Source organism: Trachypithecus francoisi, unplaced genomic scaffold (genome assembly GCF_009764315.1).
Source record: "Trachypithecus francoisi isolate TF-2019V2 unplaced genomic scaffold, Tfra_2.0 Lachesis_group9, whole genome shotgun sequence".
NCBI classification, from domain to species: Eukaryota; Metazoa; Chordata; class Mammalia; order Primates; family Cercopithecidae; genus Trachypithecus; species Trachypithecus francoisi.
The window spans coordinates 44,476,145-44,499,105 of NW_022681474.1; the positions used below are offsets into that span (position 1 = coordinate 44,476,145).

The 22,961-nt window shown below is 45.0% G+C and overlaps 1 protein-coding gene across 4 annotated transcripts in view; it reads left to right on the forward strand.

Moving 5' to 3' along the window:
• The window catches only part of SH2D4B (SH2 domain containing 4B), a 116,354-nt gene that overhangs the window by 30,422 nt on the left and 62,971 nt on the right, over positions 1-22,961 (forward strand). For 3 of the 4 annotated variants that reach the window (XM_033209290.1, XM_033209287.1, XM_033209288.1), the window contains exons 2-4: positions 5,102-5,264; positions 6,379-6,526; positions 22,579-22,726. In XM_033209290.1, the coding sequence (XP_033065181.1) occupies positions 5,102-5,264; positions 6,379-6,526; positions 22,579-22,726 (459 nt within the window). The remainder of the gene's footprint in view (positions 1-5,101; positions 5,265-6,378; positions 6,527-22,578; positions 22,727-22,961) is intronic. The other variant, XM_033209289.1, reaches the window with a different exon arrangement.

Here is a 22,961-nt window from a genome sequence, read left to right on the forward strand (position 1 = left end):
TTGAGCACAGTTTGAACACTCAGCAGTCTATGAGTGGCTGAAGTATGGGTGCTGGGATTGGCCATGACTCCCCTGTTGTTACAGGCTCATACTCTTAAGTTAGGGTTTCAATCTTGTATACCTGTTAAGTTAGGTTATGGTTCGTCCACAAGGACTCAAATAGAGAGCAACAGAGTCCTTCTCAGACCATTTTTAGTTCACTTTCACACTATCTAACTATATTTTTGTACCCATTAACCAGCCCCATTACCCTTCCCAGCCTCTGGTAACCATCATTCTATCCTCTATCTCCATGAAGAACTTTATTTCTTTTCCTTTTTTTTTTTTTTTCTTTTAAAGAGACATGTTCTTGCCCTCTTACCCAGGCTGGAGTGAGTGCAGTGGTGCAATTACAGCTCACTGCAGTCTCCAGCTCCTGGGCTCAAGGCATCTTCCTGCTTCACTCTCCCTACTAGCTGGGACTAGAGGCATGCACTACCACGCCCAACTGAAGAACTTTATTTCTTAAAGTTCCTTATTTTTCTCAGATGACAAGAAATCTGGAGATGAGATGTGCTGCAATGGGTAATATTAGTTTAGCTGCTCGATAAGATCACCAAGTATCCCTTCCCTTCTATCTTTTGCCTCCCCATCCTTAGCATGTTGCTTTTATCCTCAGGGATACTTGGTGATCTTGCAAAAGTTTTCCAGGGGCTCCAGGAACCATTGCTTCATTACTGGCAGGAAGAAGAAGGTGGGGTAAAAGAGTGAAGAGTGGGCCAGGCGCGGTGGCTCATGCCTGTAATCCTAGCACTTTGGGAGGCCGAGGCGGGTGGATCATGATGTCAAGAGATCAAGACCATCCTGGCTAACACGGTGAAACCCTGTGTTTACTAAAAATACAAAAAAATTAGCCCAGCCTGGTAGTGGCGCCTGTAGTCTCAGCTGCTCGGGAGGCTGAGGCAGGAGAATGGTGTGAACCCGGGAAGCAGAGCTTGCAGTAAGCCAAGATCATGCCACTGTACTCCAGCCTGGGCGACAGAGCCAGACTCCGTCTCAAAAAAAAAACAAAAACAAACAAACAAAAAGAGTGAAGAGTGAAGAGGTTTCTCCTAAGTCTTATCCATTTGTTTGCAGAAGAAGAACCCTTCACTGGAACATCTGCCTATATCTTCTTTGTCAGAAATGGGGACATCTTGTCACTCATAGATGAATCACTTGCCAATGAGAATAATATTACCTGATGGGATTAGATCAAAAAAAATTTTTTTTTTTTTTGAGATGGAGTCTCACTCTATCGTCCAAGCCGGAGTGCAGTGGCATGATCTTGGCTCACTGCAACCTCTGCCTCCTAGGTTGAAGCGATTCTCCCATCTCAGCCTCCCAAGTAGCTGGGATTACAGGCATGCACCACCATGCCCAGCTAATTTTTGTAGTTTTAGTAGAGATGGGGTTTCATCATATTGGCCAAGCTGGTCTCGAACTCCTGACCTCAGGTGATCTGCCCACTTTGGCCTCCCAAAGTGCTGGGTTTACAGGCGTGAGCCACTGTGCCCTGCCAGATCAATTGTTATTTGTCCTTTGAGGCTGGGGTCAAAACTCACCTTTCCTAAAAGAGCGGGGGATCTCTGCTGCTCCCTGAACCACTTGGGGTTCTGTGGTGAGGCAAGCGTGGAGGGTGGGTAGTTAATTGGCAGTATCTGCTGTAATAGCTACTCATTTTTTGTTGCTTTATCTTTTCCCCTTGCTTAGCAGGATTGGTAATCCTCTTATCATTTGTTTTTACCCACTATTAATTTGAAAGTTTTATAATTCTAAGTAGTGATTACCTCTCTGTTTCTATCAGTCACAATTAAATCGCTGTTTCTTTACTACCATATTGCTTGTAACATACTTAAAAATAGCAATGTACTCCTATATATATCTGGAGAATAACTGCTGCCATGCGCATATAGAAAAACCTGAAATTTCAGTAGATTAATATGATGAGGGTTTATTATTTAACTATTTCACGGTTTGATGTAGGTTGGGTATTTCTTCCGTGTGACTTGCTTTCAAACATTGGCTCATGGATCAGGCTGCTTTTTTCCTTGAAATTCCACCATTTATTTCCAGCTGGGTGGACAAGAGTGAGAATGTGGAAAAGGCACACCAGCTGCTAACTGTCTTAGCCTGAAAATGGCACAACAAATCCCTTCCCTGACATTCCGTAGACTAGAATTCAATCACATGGCCCCACAGAACTGAAGGGAAGCTGAGGAATGTAGTCAGTCATCTGTGGGCTGAGGAAGAGACATGGGGTGGTGGACATTGCATTGTCACTGTCCTAAATTGTCATTCTGGCCATCCACACATTTCATTCTTCTCCTGCATCTAAAATACACTCACCACCTCTTACAGGGGACGCCTTCAGGTCCCAGCGAGTCACTGCATCCAGCTCAAAGTTCACTGTCTTTGGGGTTCTGCACTCGTCTCCATCAGGTCTGAATGTGTTGAGGAGACATCATTTAAACACCTGTCACCCCTAAGGAACTGTACACAGTGCTGGAGCAGGGTCAGAATACCCACTAAGGAAATGCCACCTGGAGAAGTGGAGAACGTGAAAGTCACAGTCTCCAGTCTATAGCATTTCTGAAGTCCTACAGGTCAGGACCATGAAGTTTCCCTGCCTTGCAGTGAAGATAACTCCTTGAGTGAACATTGACTCCAGCCTGGATGAGGCTTTTTGTCTATAATTCCCCTTGGCCTCCTCTGAAGTGAGTGTTGAGGATCACACCCTCTAGACCAGTGAAGCCTTTGCAACTTGCCTGCTGGTCATCAGACTTGGATGCCCAAGGGCCATTTAAGACATGACCAACCAAAGATTTTTTAATCCAGGCTCAAAAACTTAGGTGGCTTCTGTTTGCTTCCATGTCCCAGTAACGGCATCTAAAATTCTTTTCTAGACATATTTCTCAACTTGACGTTCTTCCTTTGCCCCTTCACCTTTGTGCCTCTCAGTTTCACCTGGAGGACATCTTCCTTGAAGCTTTTTCTAAAAATAAGTGTGAGAGATCACACTTTTTTGTTTTTTGTTTTTTGTTTTTTTTTTGAGACAGAGTCTCGCTCTGTCGCCCAGGCTGGAGTGCAGTGGTGCAATGAGAGATCACATTCTTAATGTGGCTGTGTCAGTCTGGTTTCTCTGAGGAGCAGAGACAGGATGGGATTAATCATGCAAGGTTTTATTAAGGGAAATGTCTGGAAGAGAAAAAGGGCAGGGAGCTGGAGGAGGCTGAAGGAGTCATTGCAAGCTTGACCTTGAGCGAAGGAGAGGGCAAGGGACAGTGGGTGGAGGTGTTATAGGCAGTTGTGCAGTCCAGGGAAAGCGGTCTTTCGGCAAGGAGATGGGCGTCTCCTGGGAATGAGCCTGGCATCTTCAATAAAAGGCTGAGCAGCCTCTGGGAAGCAGGGCCTTGGGCAAACACAAGGGCACGGGAGTTGCGGGGCTTGGTCAGTGATGCTCCCTGTGGTTGAAGGTGGATGGAGCACATCCTCGTGGTCACCACAAGAACTTCACAGAGCCTGACCTGCAGGTACTGTGTGTCCTTCATCACTTGATTCACTTTAGAATTTTCCTGTGCTCTGTCATGCAAAACCTTTAAAAATCCCATCTCTTGCAATGTGGGTCCTGCTATATGATGAGATGCTTTTTCCAATCCTACAACATCTCAAATTTCTGTATTTGCTCTATTCCCTTTTCATTTCAGCTTGCAAAGCACTCAGTTCTTTCTTGAATTCGTTTCTTTCTCTTAACATCTTGCCAAACACAGTCACTAGCAACCAACACTTATTCCTCATGTTCTATTTTTCAACCTCCTCCCTTAGAATGAAAAGTTCAGAAAGCATGGCGTCTGCCTTTTAAGTTACAGTGTCTAGCTTTTTAACTGAATGTTTTGCTGCTGCATAACATGGATCTCTAGCCTGTTAAATATCACTCACCACCCAACTGCTAAGGCAGTAACACAGTTTATATTTCTGTTTCCGCAGCACCCTGCTTCTGGGATATATTTTCGTTTTAGTCCTGTAATCAGTGGAATCTGCTGCAATAGGCAAACTGAGAAATCGCAGTGGCTGAATTTAACACATGCTTATTTCTTGCTAGTGTTACAGTCTCTTGTGGGCCAGGGAGACTCAGGGCCCCAGGGTGCGTCATCTCACTCCACCACCTGATTCCTTGTTTCTAGCCAGTGGACATGAAGGAGAGAGTGCAGAGCGGGCCCACTATCTCCTAACTGCCTTGGCCAGGGAGTGACACAAGTTTCTTCCTTCAGAGAGTGCTGCAATGTCCCTTGATGTTCTTGTAGCAAAGTCCAAAGCTTGTACTGCTCACAACACACAGCCAATAAGTTGAGAGACAAGGTGTGGGGCAAGGAAAGCAACTTTATTTCGGAGACCCAGCAAACCGAGAAGATGGCAACTAGTGTCCTAAAGAACCTCCTAAGCTAATATGAATTTTGGATTTCTTTTATGTTAAGGGAAGGGGGAAGAGGTGGGGGGTTGAGATGGAAGGGTGAGTAATGACTATGGACATCTGGGTGGCAGCAGTAAACTTCTTTGTCCTTAATCAGGTCACAATGCTCCTATAAATTTTTAACATGACATTGTTACTTGTGTGTACACTCTCTTTGTCTCCTGAGGGCTTCGTTTTGGGGAGGGGCTATTATCATCCATGCTTTAAACTATACACTAAATTCCTCCCATTGTTAGCTCGGCCTATGTGCGGAGGTAAGCAAAAGCAGTTAACCTAAAAGATATCACTGCCGGGGCCGGGAGGTTAGGAGTAAATTGGAGCTAGTCATCCTCGGCCTCCTTTTCACTGTACATTCTCTCTGCTGGAGATAGAAAGAGAGCTCAGTCTTAGACGCCCACCCCTGCAGGCTGGTGTGGCTGTTGCATTTCTCTCTAGAGGAATAGGGAGTGGAGATGGTTGTGGACCTGCCAGCAGGCCAGTGTCTCACTGGCATTCTTTTTGTAGATGACAGTGTTCTGTAGCATGATGTGATGGTTGTGTACCACTTGGCAGCTTAGGTCATTCCTTACTGATTGGAAATCAAACCTGTTTCTTCTTCCTTCTATTGTGAAGCAGCGAGTGACAAGCACATCCAATGGCTCCTAGGGGCAGATGGCGAGGTCTGGGTCTGGATCATGGGAGAAGGCCCTGGTGACAAGCCCTACGAAGCGATCTCTGAGGAGCTGATTGCAGAGAGGGCACGGCTGCAGGCACAGAGGGAAGCTGAGGAGCTCTGGTGAGGGGTGCTATGGGGTGTTGGGTGGGGCCTGGGCATAGAAGCTATGCTTAGCCCCATACACGGCTAATTCTTGTATTTTAGTAGAGACAGAGTTTCATCATGTTGGCCAGGCTGGTCTCAAACTCCTGACCTCAGGTGATCCACCCGCCTCGGCCTCCCAAAGTGCTGGGATTACAGGCGTGAGCCACCACGCCTGGCCTTAATGATGGTATTTTAATTGAGAAATTCTAAAATCATGTAAACAACACTGAAAACTATAGAAAATAAAGAACAATTCACACCCACCCCCCCAAGGTAACCACAGTGAATGTTTAGTTAATACATGCTTTGTAAATTGTTCTATTCACACCTTGACAAATTGAATTATAGATCCAAAATGCAACTTAAGATTACTATATGGTACAGGTATTTATTATCTGATATGAGAAACCTAACTTATTGGTCTTATTGATGGACATTTGGATTGTTCACCATTTTTTATATTATAAAAATCCTCTGACAAGCATCTTTTACATGCATCTTTGTTTTATTTACTTATAAATTTATTATTTATTTATCATTTTGTTTTGTTTTTTTGAGACAGGGTCTCACTTTGTTTCCCAGGCTGGAGTGCAGTGTCATGATCAAGGCTCACTGCAACCTTGATCTCCTGGGCTCAAGTGATCCTCCCTCCTCAGCCTCTTGAGTATCTGGGACACAGGTGCATGCCACCAGACATGGCTAATTTTTAAAATTTTTAGTAGAGATGGTGTCTCACTATGTTGCCCAGGCTGGGCTTGAACTGGCTTCAAGTGATCCTCATGCCACTGCCTCCCAAAATGTTGGGATTACAGGCACGCACTACCATGCCTGATGTACATGCATCCTTGTACACTTGAGTGAGTGTAGAAAATCTAGGAAACGGGGTTTCTAGCATAGTTTTCCTGGCTTCCAGAACAATTGTGCTGATTTACACTCCCATGCTTGAGACTGCCTGTTTCTCCCCATCTTTGCCAACATTGAATTCTGATAGACCAAGGAAAAATTGCTCATTGTTTTCATTTCAAGTTCTATTGTCATGTGGCCCTTCAGTTTTTCACACAAGCTTATACCTGTGGTGCTCTCTTGGTAGGAGACAGAAGGAGGCAGAGATCACCAAGAAGTTCCGGGATGCTCTGGCCAACGAGAAAGCCCGGATCTTGGCGGAGAAGTGGAAAGTGGAGATGGAAGACCGCAAGGCGGCCAAAGTCTTGGAGGAACGCATCCAGGAGGAATTCAAGGTGGGCCAGTGCATAGGGCCCCTGTGTGCGGCCAACTGATTAGCCCTGAGATCACTGGGACTGGCCTCTGGTTTGGATCAATCCTTGGCCATTGGTTGGTACTGGGTGTTTTATGAGAATAGAAATCTGTCATGTCTGAGCAGGAAGGACCTTGACACACCATTTGGGCCAATCCACTTCTTATTTTACAGATGAGGAAACTGAGGGTCAGACAGAAGAGACTTGGCCAAGTTCACAGGTAGTAGTGGTTAGGGATAGAGTCAGGATCAGAACTGGGGACTTTTGCATCCCAAGCCACTGGTCCAGAAATGAGGCCTTGTTCGTAATATTCAGGTAATAACAACACTCTTCTGGAAATATTTATGAGGATTCAAGGAGATGATATAGTCACATTTTGTGGTCTAGGATAAGGAGTTATTGGTCTATTGACAGGTGCTGGTTAGAGCAAATAGTAGGTTTTCTGGTAACATTGAGTTTTTTTGTTTTTTTTTGAGACGGAGTCTCGTTCTGTCACCCAGGCTGGAGTGCAGTGGCCCGGTCTCCACTCACAGCACTGCAAGCTCCGCCTACCAGGTTCACGCCATTCTCCCACCTCAGCCTCCCCAGTAGCTGGGACTATAGGCGCCTGCCATCACACCCAGCTAATTTTTTGTATTTTTAGTAGAGACGGGGTTTCACTGTGTTAGCCAGGATGGTCTCGATCTCCTGACCTCATGATCCACCCACCTCAGCCTCCCAAAGTGCTTGATTACAGGTGTGAGCCACCACACCCCGGTCAACATTGAGTTTTTTAATGGAGGTCTAGAGTCATCCTAGGGACATGACCTTATACTGCTAGAAGCCATGGCCAGAGTTTGATGGAGTTGTTACCTGTGTGCAGAGAGTCATGCAGTTGTCAATATACTCATTGCATTTTCCCATTTAAAAAATTTTAAAACTTTGTTTTGCCCCCATACTAATTAGATAGTGAGGACATTGGCCTTTTCTTTCTTTCTCTTCTTTTTTTTTTTGTGACGGAGTCTTGCTTTGTTGCCCAGGCTGGAGTGCAATGGCACAATCTTGGCTCACTGCAACCTCTGCCTCCCGGTTTCAAGTGATTCTTCTGCCTCAGCCTCCCAAGTAACTGGGAGCACAGGCGTGTGCCACCATGCCCGGCTAATTTTTGTATTTTTAGTAGAGACAGGATTTCACCAGGTTGGCCAGGCTGTTCTCAAACTCCTGACCTTGTGATCTGCCTGCCTCAGCCTCCCAAAGTGCTGGGATTACAGGCATGAGCCACCATGCCTGGCCAACGTTGGCCTTTTCAAATCATGTATGTTGCAAATATTTTCATCAGTGTGTTTTTTTCTTAAATTTGGTTTCAGTATTTTCAGATGTACATAGGATTAAACTTTTAATTGGCTAAATCTATCAGTCTAGTTTTTTTTTTCATTATTTGCTTCATGCTTAGAAGGATCTGTGACATCACAAGCTTTTAAAAATCTACATTGTTTATATATCTTTCCTGATTTTATTTCTCTCCAACTAGTTTTCCTTCACTTTGGAGGGTGTTGTAATAGAGGGCTCTTACTTTATTTTCTTCCAAATGGTGAGCCAGTAGTTCCCATATTATTTGTTATGTAATCTGTCTTTTCCCTTCTCATTTGAGTTGCTGCCTTGATTGGATTCTTACTTTTTACTTACTTGTGGGCCTTTTTGTGGATTTTTCTTCTCTGATTTATTATTCCTGAGCCAGACTTAATTGTTTAATTATTGTAGCTTTAAAATAAATTTTAACATCTGTTAAGGTAAGAACCCTACCATTACTCTTCATTTCCAAAATGTCCTTGGCTAATCTCACCCATTTTTTTTTTTTCTGCCAGGGAAACTTGAATTACTTTGTCATTATCTCCCACCCTCTTAACAACAAAGACCTCGGTGACTTTCATTAGAATTGCATCAATTTATAGCTGTCTTTGTGAAAAATGGACACTTTTACACTACTGAATCATTGAATCTTCTTGTTCAGAAGTATGATATGTTATTCAAAGCTTCTTTTTGTCTTTGCTAATTTTTAAAAACACCTTTAAAGGTGCTGACCATCTAATCCCAAACTTTTTCAATAACTTTTATCTATATACCTATATGCTTCTACTTTTTGGACCTTGGTAAAATTTATTTTCTTTAAATGCTATTTTTCTTTGAGATAGGGTCTCACTCTGTTGCCCAGGCTGGAGTGCAGTGGCACAATCTCAGCTCACTGTAACCCCTGTCTGGGCTCAAGTGATCCTCTCACCTCAGTCTCCCAAGTAGCTGGAACTGCAGGCATGCACCATCATCACACTCAACTATTTTTTGTATTTTTTGTAGAGACAGGATTTCACCATGTTGCCCAGCTGGTCTTGAACTCCTGAGCTCAAGCCAACCACCTACCTTGGCCTCCCAAAGTGCTGGGATTATAGGTGTGAGCCATCATGCCTAGCTATACATTTCTTTTTTAGTTAAACTTTAGGTTTAATATTTGTTGTTGCTATTGTGAATGAGATTGTACCCATTATTTTTAAACCGATTGCACTTGCTAGTTATATATTTGGATCCACAGCCTGTGGTTGAGACCCTCAGTGAACCTGAGAGTCTGGCCAGATGGCCCTAGTGATCCACCATGAGTGTTATTATTCTCTTTGTTTTATTTTCCCATGAGTTGTAAATTTTTTAGCAGATTTTCCTGAGTTTTTATTATTAATTAATTAATTAATTAATTTGTTTGAGATGGAGTTTCTCTCTTGTCACCCAGGCTAGAGTACGGTGGTGCAATCTCGGCTTGCTGCAACCTCCACCTCCCAGGTTCAAGTGATTCTCCTGCCTCAGCCTCTCAAGTAGCTGGGATTGCAGGCACCCACCACCACGCCCAGTTAATTTTTGTATCTTTAGTAGAGATGGGCTTTCACCATGTTGGTCAGGCTGGTCTCGAACTCCAGACCCCAAATGATCCACCTACCTTGGCCTCCCAAAGTGCTGGGATTACAGGCATGAGCCACCGAGCTTGACCTCCTGTGAGTTTTTTAAATGGAGTATAATGTGGAAAACAGTATTTGGAAACAGTATGTACCCTCCACACATTTTATTTTTTTAAAATTTCAAACATGAAGAAAAGTTGAAAGAAAAAACAAAATGAATACTCACATATTCTCCGTTTACATTCACCAATATTAACATTTTAACACATTTGCCTCCTCTCTCGGGCAAGTGTGGTAAAATGTTAATAATTAGTGAATTTAAATGGAGAATATTTATCTACTCACACTCATATACACTTTGTTGTTGCTATTGTTTTACTAAACAATTTTAATGGAAGTCATGGATGATGATACTCTAACCCAGGGGTTGGCAAACTATTTTCTGTAAAGGCCCAGATAGTAAATATTTTAGGCTTTGGGAGCCAGCTGTCTCTGTCACACAACTACTCAACTCTGCTGTTGTAGCACAATAGCAGCTACCGACAATATAGAAACAAAAGGATATGGGCTGGGCACGGTGGCTCACACCTGGGCTCACACCTGTAATCCCAGCACTTTGGGAGGCTGAGGCGGGTGGATCACTTGAGGTCAGGAGTTGACATGGTGAAACTACTAAAAATACAAAATACTAAAAATACAAAAATTAGCCAGGCCTGTAATCCCAGCTACTCATGAGGCTGAGGCAGGAGAATCGCTTGAACCCGGGAAGCAGAGGTTGCAGTGAGTGGAGACTGAGCCACTGCACTCCAGCCCTGGGAGCCTTAGTTTGCAGATTCCTGATCAAAACCTAAGAAGTTCAGCATGCATCTCCTATGAAGAAGGACATTTTCCTCCACAGCCACAAAAGTCATTATCACACTTATTGAAGTGAACAATAACTCCATGATAGTGTTTCAAATCCAGCCCACAGTGGAGAGATACTTCGTTTATGTTGCTGGGTTTTGCATATGATTATTTAAGTCTGCTGGGGAAGAAAAGCAATTATTTTTATCTCTTTCCTAACCATGAGAGCACCTGCTCTAATTTCTGGCCTTCCTCTTCCCCAGATGGGGGCTGAGCTCCAAATACTGGAAGAGTGGCTCTGTGGAGCTGGAGTCCTGGGGCTCAGCTCACGAGGAGATCATGAAGGGATTAAGGTATGAGTGGAGGTTTTCTGCTCAGTGGTCTCCTTGAGAACCTGAGAGACAGAGTGGGTGAGAAATTGTGGGATGTTCTATGCTGGGGCTCATGAAGGATCACTAGGGCCATGTGGCCAGACTCTCAGGTTCACTGAGGGTCTCAACCATAGGCTGTGGATGTTATTGCCAAGGAAGGTTATGACTGTTATGTTTGTTTTGGTTCAAATATTAATTTGCTAAATGTGAATGTTTAAACTTTATTAGAAATAGTGATCCTGATTTGGTATGTCTTCATTTTGAAGAGCCTCAGAAATGCCTTGGAGAGGCTCATTAGGGCAGTGTTAGCAACAATTGAACAAGCACTGTGCAGTTGAATCGTCCAGGTTCATGAGCAGAGGTATTTTCTGTTCGCTCTGCCTGTAAGTGCACTGCCCTTTTGCAGTGTGGAACTCTTCATCACAGGAAATAGGTAAGCCTAGGCTGAAACATGATCTGAAAGGTTTCTGTGGTAGGTTAAGTGGGATGTGTGGCAAATTGTTTGCCCCTCCTCCCTTTGAGAGGTGGGATCCAGTCCCCCTCCCCTTTTGGCTGCGCCAGCCTTATGACTAGCTGTGATGTGTAGAATGCAGTAGTAATGACTGATACAACTTTTTTATTTTTTAATCCGAGATGGAGTCTCACTCTGTTGCCCAGGCTGGAGTGCAGTGGCATGATCTCGGCTCACTGAAACCTCTGCCTCCTGGGTTCAAGTGATTCTCCTGCTTCAGCCTCCCAGGTCGCCGTGATTACAGGTGCACACTCACACACCAGCTATTTTTTGTATTTTTAGTAGAGACAGGTTTCACCATGTCAGCCAAGTTGGTCTCAAACTCCTGACCTCAAGTGATCTGCCTGCCTCAGCCTCCCAAAGATTTGGGATTATAGGCATGAGCCACTGCGCCCGGACTGATATAACTTTTGAGGAAAGACTATAAGAGAGCTGCAGTTTCTACTTTTCCCTCTCTTGTGATGCTCACTTTTGGAAGCTGTCCTATAAGAATCCCTACTACCCTAGACTACATAATGTAGGGAAACCCAAGCTAGCCATGCAGAGAGGAAGAGGCTACATGGAGGGGCACTGATGCACCAGACACATGAGCGAAGCCTTGGTTCTGCCAGCCCATTCCAGTGAATGACCCCAACCAAGTGATTGACCTCAACTGATACCACATGGTGCAGAAGAACCATCCAACCAAGCCCTTCCTGAATTATTAACCTGCAGAATCATACACAAATAAATGGTAGTTGTTTTAGACCACTGAATTTTCTTTTTTTTTGAGACGGAGTTTCACTCTGTCACCCAGGCTGGAGTGCAGTGATGCAATCTTGGCTCACTGCAAGCTCCACCTCCCGGGATCATGCCATTCTCCTGCCTCAGCCTCTCGAGTAGCTGGGACTACAGGTGCCTGCCACCATGCCTGGCTAATTTTTTTTTTTTTTGAGACTGAGTCTTGCTTTGTTGCCCAGGCTGGAGTGCAGTGGCGCAATCTCCGCTCACTGCAGACACTCTGCCTCCCGGGGTTCATGCCATTCTCCTGCCTAAGCCTCCTGAGTAGCTGGGGACTACAGGCACCTGCCACCATGCCCGGCTAATTTTTTGTATTTTTAGTAGAGATGGGATTTCACCGTGTTAGCCAGGATAGTCTTGATCTGTCTGCCTCAGCCTCCCAAAGTGCTGAGATTACAGGCGTGAGTCACCATGCCCGGCCTTAGACCACTGAATTTTCTGGTATTTGTTATTCAGCAGTAGACAACCAAAAACAGCTTCACCAAGCAATTTATGCATGGGTTAGAGATTGGCTTAGATAACCAACCTTCCTTCCCTCCTACCTTCCTCCCTCCTTTCCTTCCTTCCTTCCTTTTTTTTTTCCACATAGAGTCCGACTCTGTCACCCTGGCCAGAGTGCAGTGATGCAATCTCAGCTCACTGCAACCTCCGTCTCTTGGACTCAAGCCATCCTTCCACTTCAGCCTCCCAAGTAGCTGGGACTACAGGCATGCACCACCATGCCTGGCTAATTTTTGTAATTTTTGTAGCGATGGGGTTTCACCATGTTGCCCAGGCTCATCTGGAATTTCTGAGCTCAAGCAGTCCACCCATCTCAACTTCCCAAAGTGAGATTTTTATTGTGTCTTTCAACAGTAAGGTTCTAACATTCTGAGTTTTGCTTGTAGGAATATACCAACAACCTTCATTTAATACTTTCTTTTTTCCTGAGAATGTAAGGGGAGGCTGTTTGCTGTGGGGGAGGAGGGGAGAAATAAACTACAGGCTCTCAAAAGCTTGCAGGGTGCCAGGGGAGAGAGAGACAACTCCATGAGCAACGCTTAGTCCCAACCACACCCCGGGGGGTATAATGGAGGGCAAAGGAGTAACTTTAGAGGTCTGGGCATGAGCAAGCACAAGAGACAGAAAGGAGAGCTGTAGAATGATGAACGGTCTGCTGGAGGGAGAGATAAAAATTTCATGATGGATGGAGCCAGACATAAGCCTGGAAAGGAGGTAGGGTGTGGAGCTCTTAAATGCTACTTTAAGGGGGTGGACTTTACTCTGTGGGCAAAGCAAGATCTTGATACAAAGAAGGGTGTGGTCAGATCAAGTTTTAGGAGCACAACTGATGGCAATGATGTGATTCAAGTGATGAGTTTTCAGGCAAGGAGACTAGTTAGGAGATTTTTGCAATGGTCAAGGCCAATGAGCGAGGGTCTGGACAAAATCTATGACAATGAGGAAGGAGAGAAAGGGATGGATATAGCAAAATGGTGGTGGTGAAATCAATAGGGCTTGGCATCAATTAGATGTTGGGATGAGGGAAAGCAAAGAGCAAAGGCATCCAAGTCCCAGGCTGGGAGATGGGGAGATGGCAGTACCCTCCCACCATGGGGAGCTTCCTGCAAAACCATGAGGTTTGCAGGAAGGAGAAAGTGCTTAGACTGGCTCCACTGAGGGATTTTTACCCCACAGAGAAGGGAGATAGGTGGAGGCTTGAGGAGAGGTGACAGCTTGGGTGAGAAGCTGGGTGATGGAGAGAGATGGGCTGGGCTCACTTTCGGCAGCTCATGTTGAGGATGTAGGCAGGTTCTGCTACTTCTCCAGGTCATGGAAAAGGTAATAATGACAACTGCATTCTGAAAATGGAAAAAAAAATCCCGGAATCTTTGTATTGGGTTACACAGGGAACTCTGAAGATGGAGACAGCTGGAAACCAGTTTTTAAAAACCATTCTGCTGTGGCTGGTGCCATTTGAATGTAATTTACGTGCGTATAAAAGTGTTCCTTTAGAACAAAGGAGATCCTGAGGCCAGATAAAATTTGCATTTATTTCCCCCATGCTTTCTTAACTCCTAAAATTGCTTCTGGACATTTCTCCTTCTGTTCAAGACCACAGCACAGGGCTCAATAAACATCCTGTGCTCTCCTTCCACCCGGGGTCCTGTGACCTTCCTTCTCTGCTTGCAATCTCCCTCCCTCCTCCCACCCCTACCTCTTCCCAGTTTTATTCTTAAGGAACAGATGTGGTTGATACTGTTCAGTTGTTTATTTTTTTTTCCATTTTCTATTCAAGGCCACGCTCTTTTTTTTTTCTCCTTTAAGTTTGCAGTTCATTTTGGCCACTTAATGAACTCCTATACAACTTTAGAATCGATTACTGCTTTATTTCCAATAAGATTAAAAGTGGTGGGAAAATTTTCTTTTTTTTCTTTTTTTTTCTTTTTTTTTTGAGGCGGAGTCTCGCTCTGTCACCCAGACTGGAGTGCAGTGGCGCAATCTCTGCTCACTGCAAGCTCCGCCTCCCGGGTTCACGCCATTCTCCTGCCTCAGCCTCCCGAGTAGCTGGGACTACAGGCGCCCGCCACCTCGCCCGGCTAGTTTTTTTTTTTTTTTGTATTTTTAGTAGAGATGGGGTTTCACCATGTTAGCCAGGATGGTCTCGATCTCCTGACCTCGTGATCCGCCCATCTCGGCCTCCCAAAGTACTGGGATTACAGGCTTGAGCCACCGCGCCCGGCCGGGAAAATTTTCTACTGCTCAATTTTCTCTTGTAAAGTTTAAACTTTACCAAAACGTCTCCAGGCAAGGCTGATGCCAACAAAACAACACGATGTGGTATACCCAGTCCCTCCTGGGGATCATCACAAATGCTGTCTTCTCTTTACCTGATTGATAACTCATGCACTTGTCTGGTCAGCATTTATGGAGCACCTAATATCTGCTATGTCCTGTGCTGTGAGCTGGCAATGGAGGAATGAACAGCATAGGCTTGGTTCTGCCTATGATAACACTGTGGTGTTATTGGGGCCAGACTAACAACAAAATGAGGAGGCCTTTATCACCTGAAAAATGATGAGGTTCATAAATTTGGAAAGGGGAGCTTTACTTCTCATAAAGGGCTGCAGCCTGCAGGTGGCTATTCAGAGAGGCTGGGAAGCACAGCTTCTGGTCAGAAGCTGGTAGCAGGCACTTTGAGGCAGGGAAGAATGAGACAGGAGTTTATGCTGACCAGGTTAGCTGAGTCTACATATTACAATTAGGCCCTATACATCGAAAGGCAAAGCAGAGGGCATGAAGACCCTTAGGGTGCATCCTCTGTAGACTGGCCAGAACCACTCTGGTTGGTGGTCTCTTATCAGGAAGGAAGGCTGGTCAGTTGTGTCAAAACCATGAAAAGGGAGGGGCAGCATCAGGCTGTTGGTTGAGATCAGTCTTTCAAAAGAGCTGGTTTCTGTTTAATCCTTAGGGAAGAAAGCCTAATGGGTGGTTACAGAGGCAAGTCTGACCTCCTCTCCCATCATGGCTGTGAACTCAATTTTTAAAGTTTCTCGGGGGTCCCCTTGGCCAAGAAAAGGTCTGTTCAGTTGCTTAGGGGGCTTGGGATTTGTAAAATTTTTTTCATCTTCCAGAAAAGGCATTTGTCTTGATGACATTTTCCACAGGACTGTGGCAGACCCTGGCCTCTGTGGGTTCCTGCGGTGTGCTGTTACTGATGGGTTATGAAGAGAATGGAGATTGAATAAGCTGGACAGCTCAGAGGGCTTTGGGCAGCCAGAGCAAGGCGATTAATTCCTAGGGAGAAGGGGAGTGTTTTCATATCTGGCCTTCTGGCTGCCAAACCTCAGAAAAATGGACTTTTCTTTCAGTGGTATCCAATGGGTCAGAGAATTCTGACAGTTGCAACAACAATGAGAATTTTTAGGCAATTTCAGCTTTGAGCGTTATTTTAGCAAGACCACATGTAATGCTGTTTATTTGTAGTTGCAAAATGTTTTCCTTTGTCATCCCCATCCTTGTGAAGAGCTTGCCTTTATCACAGTAAATGACCAGTCATTTTCCTCTGAGATGGGCGGTTGCTGTAGGCCTCTGGTTCCCTGGGTGGTGTCCTACTCTCCAGGTGAAGAAGAACTGATTGAATGTGGCCCTACCATTTAACTTGCTGCTTCCTGTTAGTCACAGCCAGTTGAAGTAGGACCATTGCATTGTAATCTGAGGTAGCTAAGGGCCACTTATCTGCCATATAGCAGTCATACACTTTTCCACTGTATGCCAGTCATTTCCTGGGCTCCTATCTGCTTGTTATGGGCTGAGTTATGTCCCCGCTAAAATCCGTATGTTGAAGTCCTAATGCCTGGGACCTCAGAATGTAACTATATTTGGAGGTAAGGTATGTACACAGGTAATTAAGTTAAAATGAGATTGAGTGGGTTAGACCCTACTCCAATATGACTGCTGTCCTTCTAAAAAGGGAGATTTGGACACAGACGGGCACACACTCAGAGGGAAGGCTGTGAGTGACGCAGCAAGAAGGCAGCCAGCCAAGGAAAAGGTCCTCAGCATGAAGCCAACCCTGCCACACCTTGACTTTGGATTGTAGCTGCCATGATTGAGGAAACAGAGTTCTGTCGTTTTTAAGCCCCCTCAATCTGTGGTACTTCGTTATGGCGGCCTGAGCAAATGGATACGTTCCTTATCTGCACAAGGCAGTGGCAGCACGCAGTTGACGTCCCTCTGGCTCTGACAGGCCTTGACTGTATTTTCTCTGAGACCTGCTTCTGCCTGGAAGACCCCAGTGGGTCAAGGGGGGGTCCTTTGGTATATTTCAATGGATCAACAAGCAGATAAAAAGAGATAACTGTGCATTTTTACTCCGTTGTTTTAAAAATGACAAGATTTTTGTTCCTTCTGACATGACATAGACTGGGGACTTTTCTCCAATTCAATGATTAATTTTTTAATGCTAAAAATAGACAAAATTCTGACTTCCTTATGACCCACTCTCTAAGAGCTGGGAATTAAGGGCTAAAGAAGGTAAGTGACTTCTTCTAATTGTTCACCGAATACTTTTTCATGTTTTTTCCGGGCTCCCACCTCCCTCCCTCTGGCCAGAAGAAGAGGGAAAGTTGAAAGGGAAACATTGGGGTGTTGGGGTATCAGGCAGAGTAAAGGGAACAGGAGGGAAATGGGGAGATTAAGGGGAGGTGTGAACTCTGAATGGTGGGACCTGCAGCCAGGGTTGCCCCTAGGGTGTACAGAGCTGGCAAATATTTCCCTTTGCAGTCTTTGTTTATATTAAAAATCTGAGTCACATAAAACCAGCCTTTTAGCACTATTCTGGTGACCCAATCTCATGTGATCCTGTGCTAAAAATACTGTGCTGGCCAGCAGGATTCATCTGTTTGCTAGGCCACCCTTCTGGAACCAGGACCCCCACACTGGGGCCCAGGATGACTTCATAAATAGGAATCCTGGAGTTCTTTGGGACATCTGCTCGATCCCTTGATAAGGGAGATGATCAGAGAGCACCCTGAAGGAAAGAAACAGGGAGTCAGGCTCATGTAGAACCTATCCTGGGCCTAGGGCACTTTAGCTGGACACCACCACCTGCCCTTAGCATTCCTGGGGGTCTGACTGTTTCTGGCCAGTCCTGAGGGGAGACTTGAGGAGGAAATTTACAAGAAGGTGCTTTAAAGCATGGGTTTTTGTGAAGCATGGGGCTTAGGCCAGGAGCCCTGCTTGCTGCGGGCAGTCCTGCTTGCTGCGGGCAGTCCTGCCTGTAGCCTGCTCCCCTCCAATTCCTGGAATGCTGCGGATGATACCACCCAGGAAGGACAGAGGAGAAGACACTGAATAATCTCAGAGAAGGGGCCTCTAGATACTTCCATCTGAGAGTGCAACATGGCTGGTTCCTCCTCCAATTGCCCTAGAGCAAAGTCCTCCTCTCAGTGAAGCCTGGAGCATGCTCTCTGAGTTTCCTATTCAGATATTTACTTCTCTCTTGAATATGAATAGTCAGGGAACATCAGACAGCTGAGGAAAACCTTTCACATGTATGACAGGCACCAAGTCACACAAACTTAACCACACGCGCACACAGAGGAAACAGACCGAAATCAGAGTACGTGGGGAAAAAAAGCTCTAAAATCCTCAGAGAAATGAGTTATCGCATTCATAAAACAAGTGCAAGATGCAATGAAGAGAAAAGAACAACCTAAGAATAGGAATGAGAGCTTGGAAATTACACATGTGATAGCTGAAATAAAAAACTCAGTAGAAGGTTTGGAAGATAATGTCAATGAAATCAACCAGGAAGTAGAACAAAAAAGACAGCAGATGGAGCCGGACACAGTGGCTCACGCCTGTAATCCCAGCACTTTAGGAGGCTGAGGCGGGCGGATCATTTGAGTTCAGGAGTTCGAGACCAGCCTGGCCAATGTGGTGAAACCCCGTCTCCCTAAAAATACAAAAATTAGCCAGGTGTGGTGTCATGTTCCTATAATTCCAGCTACTCGGGAGGTTAAGGCATGAGAATTGCTTGAACCTGGGAGGTGGAGGTTACAGTGAGCCAAAATTGTGCCACTGCACTCCAGCCTGGGCGACAGTGAGACTCCGTCTCAAAAAAAGAAGGAAAAGAAAAAGACAACAGATGGAAAGCAAGAGAGGAAAACGATAAGGCAGTTAGAAGATCAACTCAAGAAGACCATTATTTGACAAATAGGAGCTCTATAAGGAAAAACAAGAAATGAGAAGAGAAGAAATTATCAAAGAAATCCTAAGCAAAGATGAATTAGACTGGACTGGAAAGATAAGAAGCTACAGACTGAAAGTACCCCCAAGTGTCCAACACAATCGGTGCAAGAAAATCCACACCAAGGCACATCATATTAAAAAGTTCAGAACGTCGGTGTTAAAGAGACCCCAGGGGCTTCCAGAGAGAAAAATAAATGCCTTGTGCAGAAGAATGAGAATCAGAGTGGTAGTTCTGGATGATAGAAGACAAAGAAGTCTTTAAAATTCTGCAGGAAAATTATTTTTAATCAAATTCTGTGCTTAGCTAAATTGGCAGTTACATGTAAATGTGGCATATAGACATTTTCAGACAAGACTCAGAAAGTGTCTCCATGCATTCTTAGCTGAGAAGTGTTAAATGTTGCTGCAAAATGGCAGAGTGTTCAAGAAAGAAACAGGGGCTTCAACTCAAGGAAGGTTGAGAGGTGTGTCATTGGTGGGTGGATGGAGAGGAGGCTTAGGTGGTAACCAGTGCAGATGGGAGAAGAAAAGATGGCACCCGGGGTGGTGTGTCCCTTGGAAAAATAACTTTTGTATTGTCTGTTATAAGAAAAAGCACTTGTTTAAACACAGAGAATGACTTACTACATCTGGGAAAAATTTGGGAAAATTCAGTATTCAGCTTCGAGATATATTAACCCAGGAAAAACCAGAAAAAAGGACTGGAAAGAAAAGGCTTCCATACCTAGCATATTTTACTGAATTTAAGTTACCATTAATAGCAAAACATATCATTATTTAAGAGGAAAAAATTGTTGCTTATTAAAAAGCAAGCTGTAAGTTGTAAAACACATCCAAATTTCAGAGATGTTACAAAGTTAAAAAAATGTACTTTTTGGAATTGATGAACATAGCATGCTATTTGGCTTTGCAGCAAACTATTTTGATGCTGATTATTGATTTAACCACAAATTATGAGGCAAATTTATTGTGAGGCTGAGGAGAGAAAAAGTATGGAGTATGGGTGTTCACCTGTGGGAAATGTAAGTGCTAAATATGCATGTGCCAAAAAAGAAAGGCAAGATTTAACATCTAGATTGATAAATTGATAAATCAAGGATTAGCAGCATTAATCAGACATATGGACGTAACCCAACAAAGGAACAGCTAACATAGTTGAAAATGGTGGCCTCCAGGCATTGGTTTAAGGTTGGTTGGATTGGGTTCTGGTGAAGTTATTTAGAGACAGCTGATTTTCATTAGCAGCCTGTGGTCCATAATGCACATTTAGCACATACATATTACTTCGATGTAAACAAAGGTAGAAGAAAATACACACAGACACAACCTTTTTAGAGCTCAGGAGTGGGACAGAAATGGGAGATTTAGGGCGCCCAAATCTATTCTCTCTTTAAGATACTTTATCCAGACTTAAGGTTAAGACATAATCATACTCTGCTTCACTGGCTTTCAGGAAGAGACCAGGTGCCCCTCACCGTGTCCTTCCTCCCTCTTCCTCCAAAATGAAAGTACACCTAAGGATGGCACGGAGTCCTCTTTTTCTTTCTTTCTTTCTTTCTTTTTTTTTTTTTTTACAAGATGGAGTCTCGCACTGTCACCCAGGCTGGAGTGCAATGGTGCGATCTCAGCTCACTGCAACCTCCACCTCTCGGGTTCAAGCGATTCTCCTGCCTCAGCCTCCTGAGTAGCTCAGATTACAGGTGCATGCCACCATGCCCGGCTAATTTTTGTATTTTTGTATTTTTTGTATTTTTGTGTTTCTTAGTAGAGACGGGGTTTCACCATGTTGGCCAGCTGGTCTCAAACTCCTGACCTCAGTTGCTCTGCCCGCCTTGGCCTCCCAAAGTGCTGGGGTTACAGGCGTGAGCCACCACGCCCAGCTAGGATGGCACAGAGTCCTCTTACCTCTGCAGTAAGATGTGGAGTTAACACATTGTTCCACATTTCTCTCCCTTCCCTTCCCCTTCCCCTTCCCCTTTCCCTTCTCTCTCTCTCTCTCTCTTTCTTTCTTTTTTTCTTTCCTTCCTTCCGTCTCTCTTTCTCTCTCTCTCTCTCCTTCCTTCCTTCCTTTCTTTCGTTCCTTCTTTCCTTCTTTCTTCCTTCCTTCCTTTCTTTCCTTTCTTCCTTCCTTCCTTCCTTTCCTTCCTTTCCTTCCTTCCCAGGCTGGAGTGCAGTGGCACGATTTCGGCTCACTGCAACCTCTGCCTCCTGGGTTCAAGCCATTCTTGTGCCTCCTGAGTTGACTGGGTCTTGTTTTTTTGTTTGTTTGTTTTTTTGAGATGGAGTTTTGCTCTTGTTGCTCAGGCTGGAGTTCAATGGTACGATCTCAGCTCACCGCAACCTCCTCCTCCTGGGTTCAAGCGATTCTCCCACCTCAGCCTCCCTAGTAGCTGGGATTACAAGCAAGCGCCACTACACCCGGCTAATTTTGTATTTTTAGTAGAGATGGGGTTTCTCCATGTTGGTCAGGCTGGTCTCGAACTCCTGACCTCAGGTGATCTGCCCGCCTCGGCCTCCCAAAGTGCTGGGATTACAGGCATGAGCCACCGCGCTCAGTCTTTTTTTTTTTCTTTTTTAACTTTTATTTTAGATTCCAGAGGTGCATGTGCAGGTTTGTTACAATGGTATGTTGTGTGATGCTGAAGTATGGGTTATGATTGAACCCATGACCCAGGTAGTGAGCATAGTACCCAATAGGCACTTTTTCAGTCATTCCCTGTCTCCCTCTCTCCCACTTAGAGTCCCCAGTGTCTGTCATTTCCATCTTTATGTCCATGAGTACCCAGTGTTTAGCTTCTCATTAAGTGAGAACATGCAGTGTTTGGTTTTCTGTTTCTGTGTTCTTTCACTTACTATAACGGCCTCCAGATGCATCTATGTTACTGCAGAGGATGTGACTTCATTCTGTTTCATGGCTGTGTAGTATTCTGTGGCATTCCACCTGTTTCAACCCATTTTCTCCTCACCACCACCTTGTCAGTTAGGTGGCATGATCACCACTACTTTATTACTAAAACAACAGGGTTCCATCCAGGTCCTGCTGCTTGCGGCACAGAAAGTCAATCACCTAGATGATGAGTATTGCCCAGGAAGAAGGCTTTAATCAGGTGCTGCAGCACAGGAAATGGGAGCTCAGCCTCAAATCCATCTCTGTCAGCCGGGCGCGGTGACTCACGCCTGTATCCCAGCACTTTGGAGGCCGAGGCGGGCGGATCACAAGGTCAGGAGATCGAGACCATGGTGAAACCCCGTCTCTACTAAAAAAAATACAAAAAAATTAGCCGGGCGCGGTTGCGGGCGCCTGTAGTCCCAGCTACTCAGGAGGCTGAGGCAGGAGAATGGCGTGAACCCGGGAGGCGGAGCTTGCAGTGAGCCGAGATCCGGCCACAGCACTCCAGCCTGGCGGCAGAGCGAGACTCCGCCTCAAAAAAAAAAAAAAAAAAAAAAATCCATCTCTGTCTCCCTAACTGAGTAAAACTAGGGGTTTATGTAGCAGGTAAGAAATGTAACAATGTGTATGAAAACAGGAACTAGGGAGGAGCTAGGAAGCAATCATCTCATTGTGGGGTCAGGCATCTCATAGTCTGGTTGTGGTGATCTAGTGAGTTTCAGTAATTTGATACTTTTTGAGAGGCCTGAGGGATCCTTTCCTGAGGAAGCAATTCAAATAAAACAAATAGAATTTATGTGTTTATCCAAAACAACTGTCTGTGGGACTACTGGGTAATTTCAATTTCATACATGTAGGGACTGAGGCTGGAGAGGCCACTGCAGCACTCTCAGCCTCACCCACTGCAGAATCCCAGAGGTATTTCTTTCTTGTTTTTCTGAAATTTTGTGGTCATCTCATGTTGTTCTGTCCCCATGACATTTCAGAGGAAAGAGGAAGAGGAGAGGAAGCGAGGAGAAGAGCAGATTCGCCTCCAGGAAGAGCAGAGGGCAAAGGAGCTCTACTGGACCCTGAAGCAGGCTCAGCTGCATTGCCAAGCCAGTGAGAAAGAGGAGCGAGAGTGGGAAGAACAGTGTGAGTAGAGCTTGTGCCTCAGGCAGGGAGACCAGTCGTGCCTCCCCACCCACCTCCTCCCACTGCTGATTTGCTCAGTCGTCATTTCTGTTCACTCAGCCACCCCATCAGCCTTTACTCGGGCCCAGCTGTGTGCTCAGTCCTGCTAAGAATTTAGAGGGTAAGTTAGGCTTCATCCTTGAAGAGCTTACCTGCCTGATGGGGATATTTCTTTTTTTGTTGTTGTTGTTCTTTT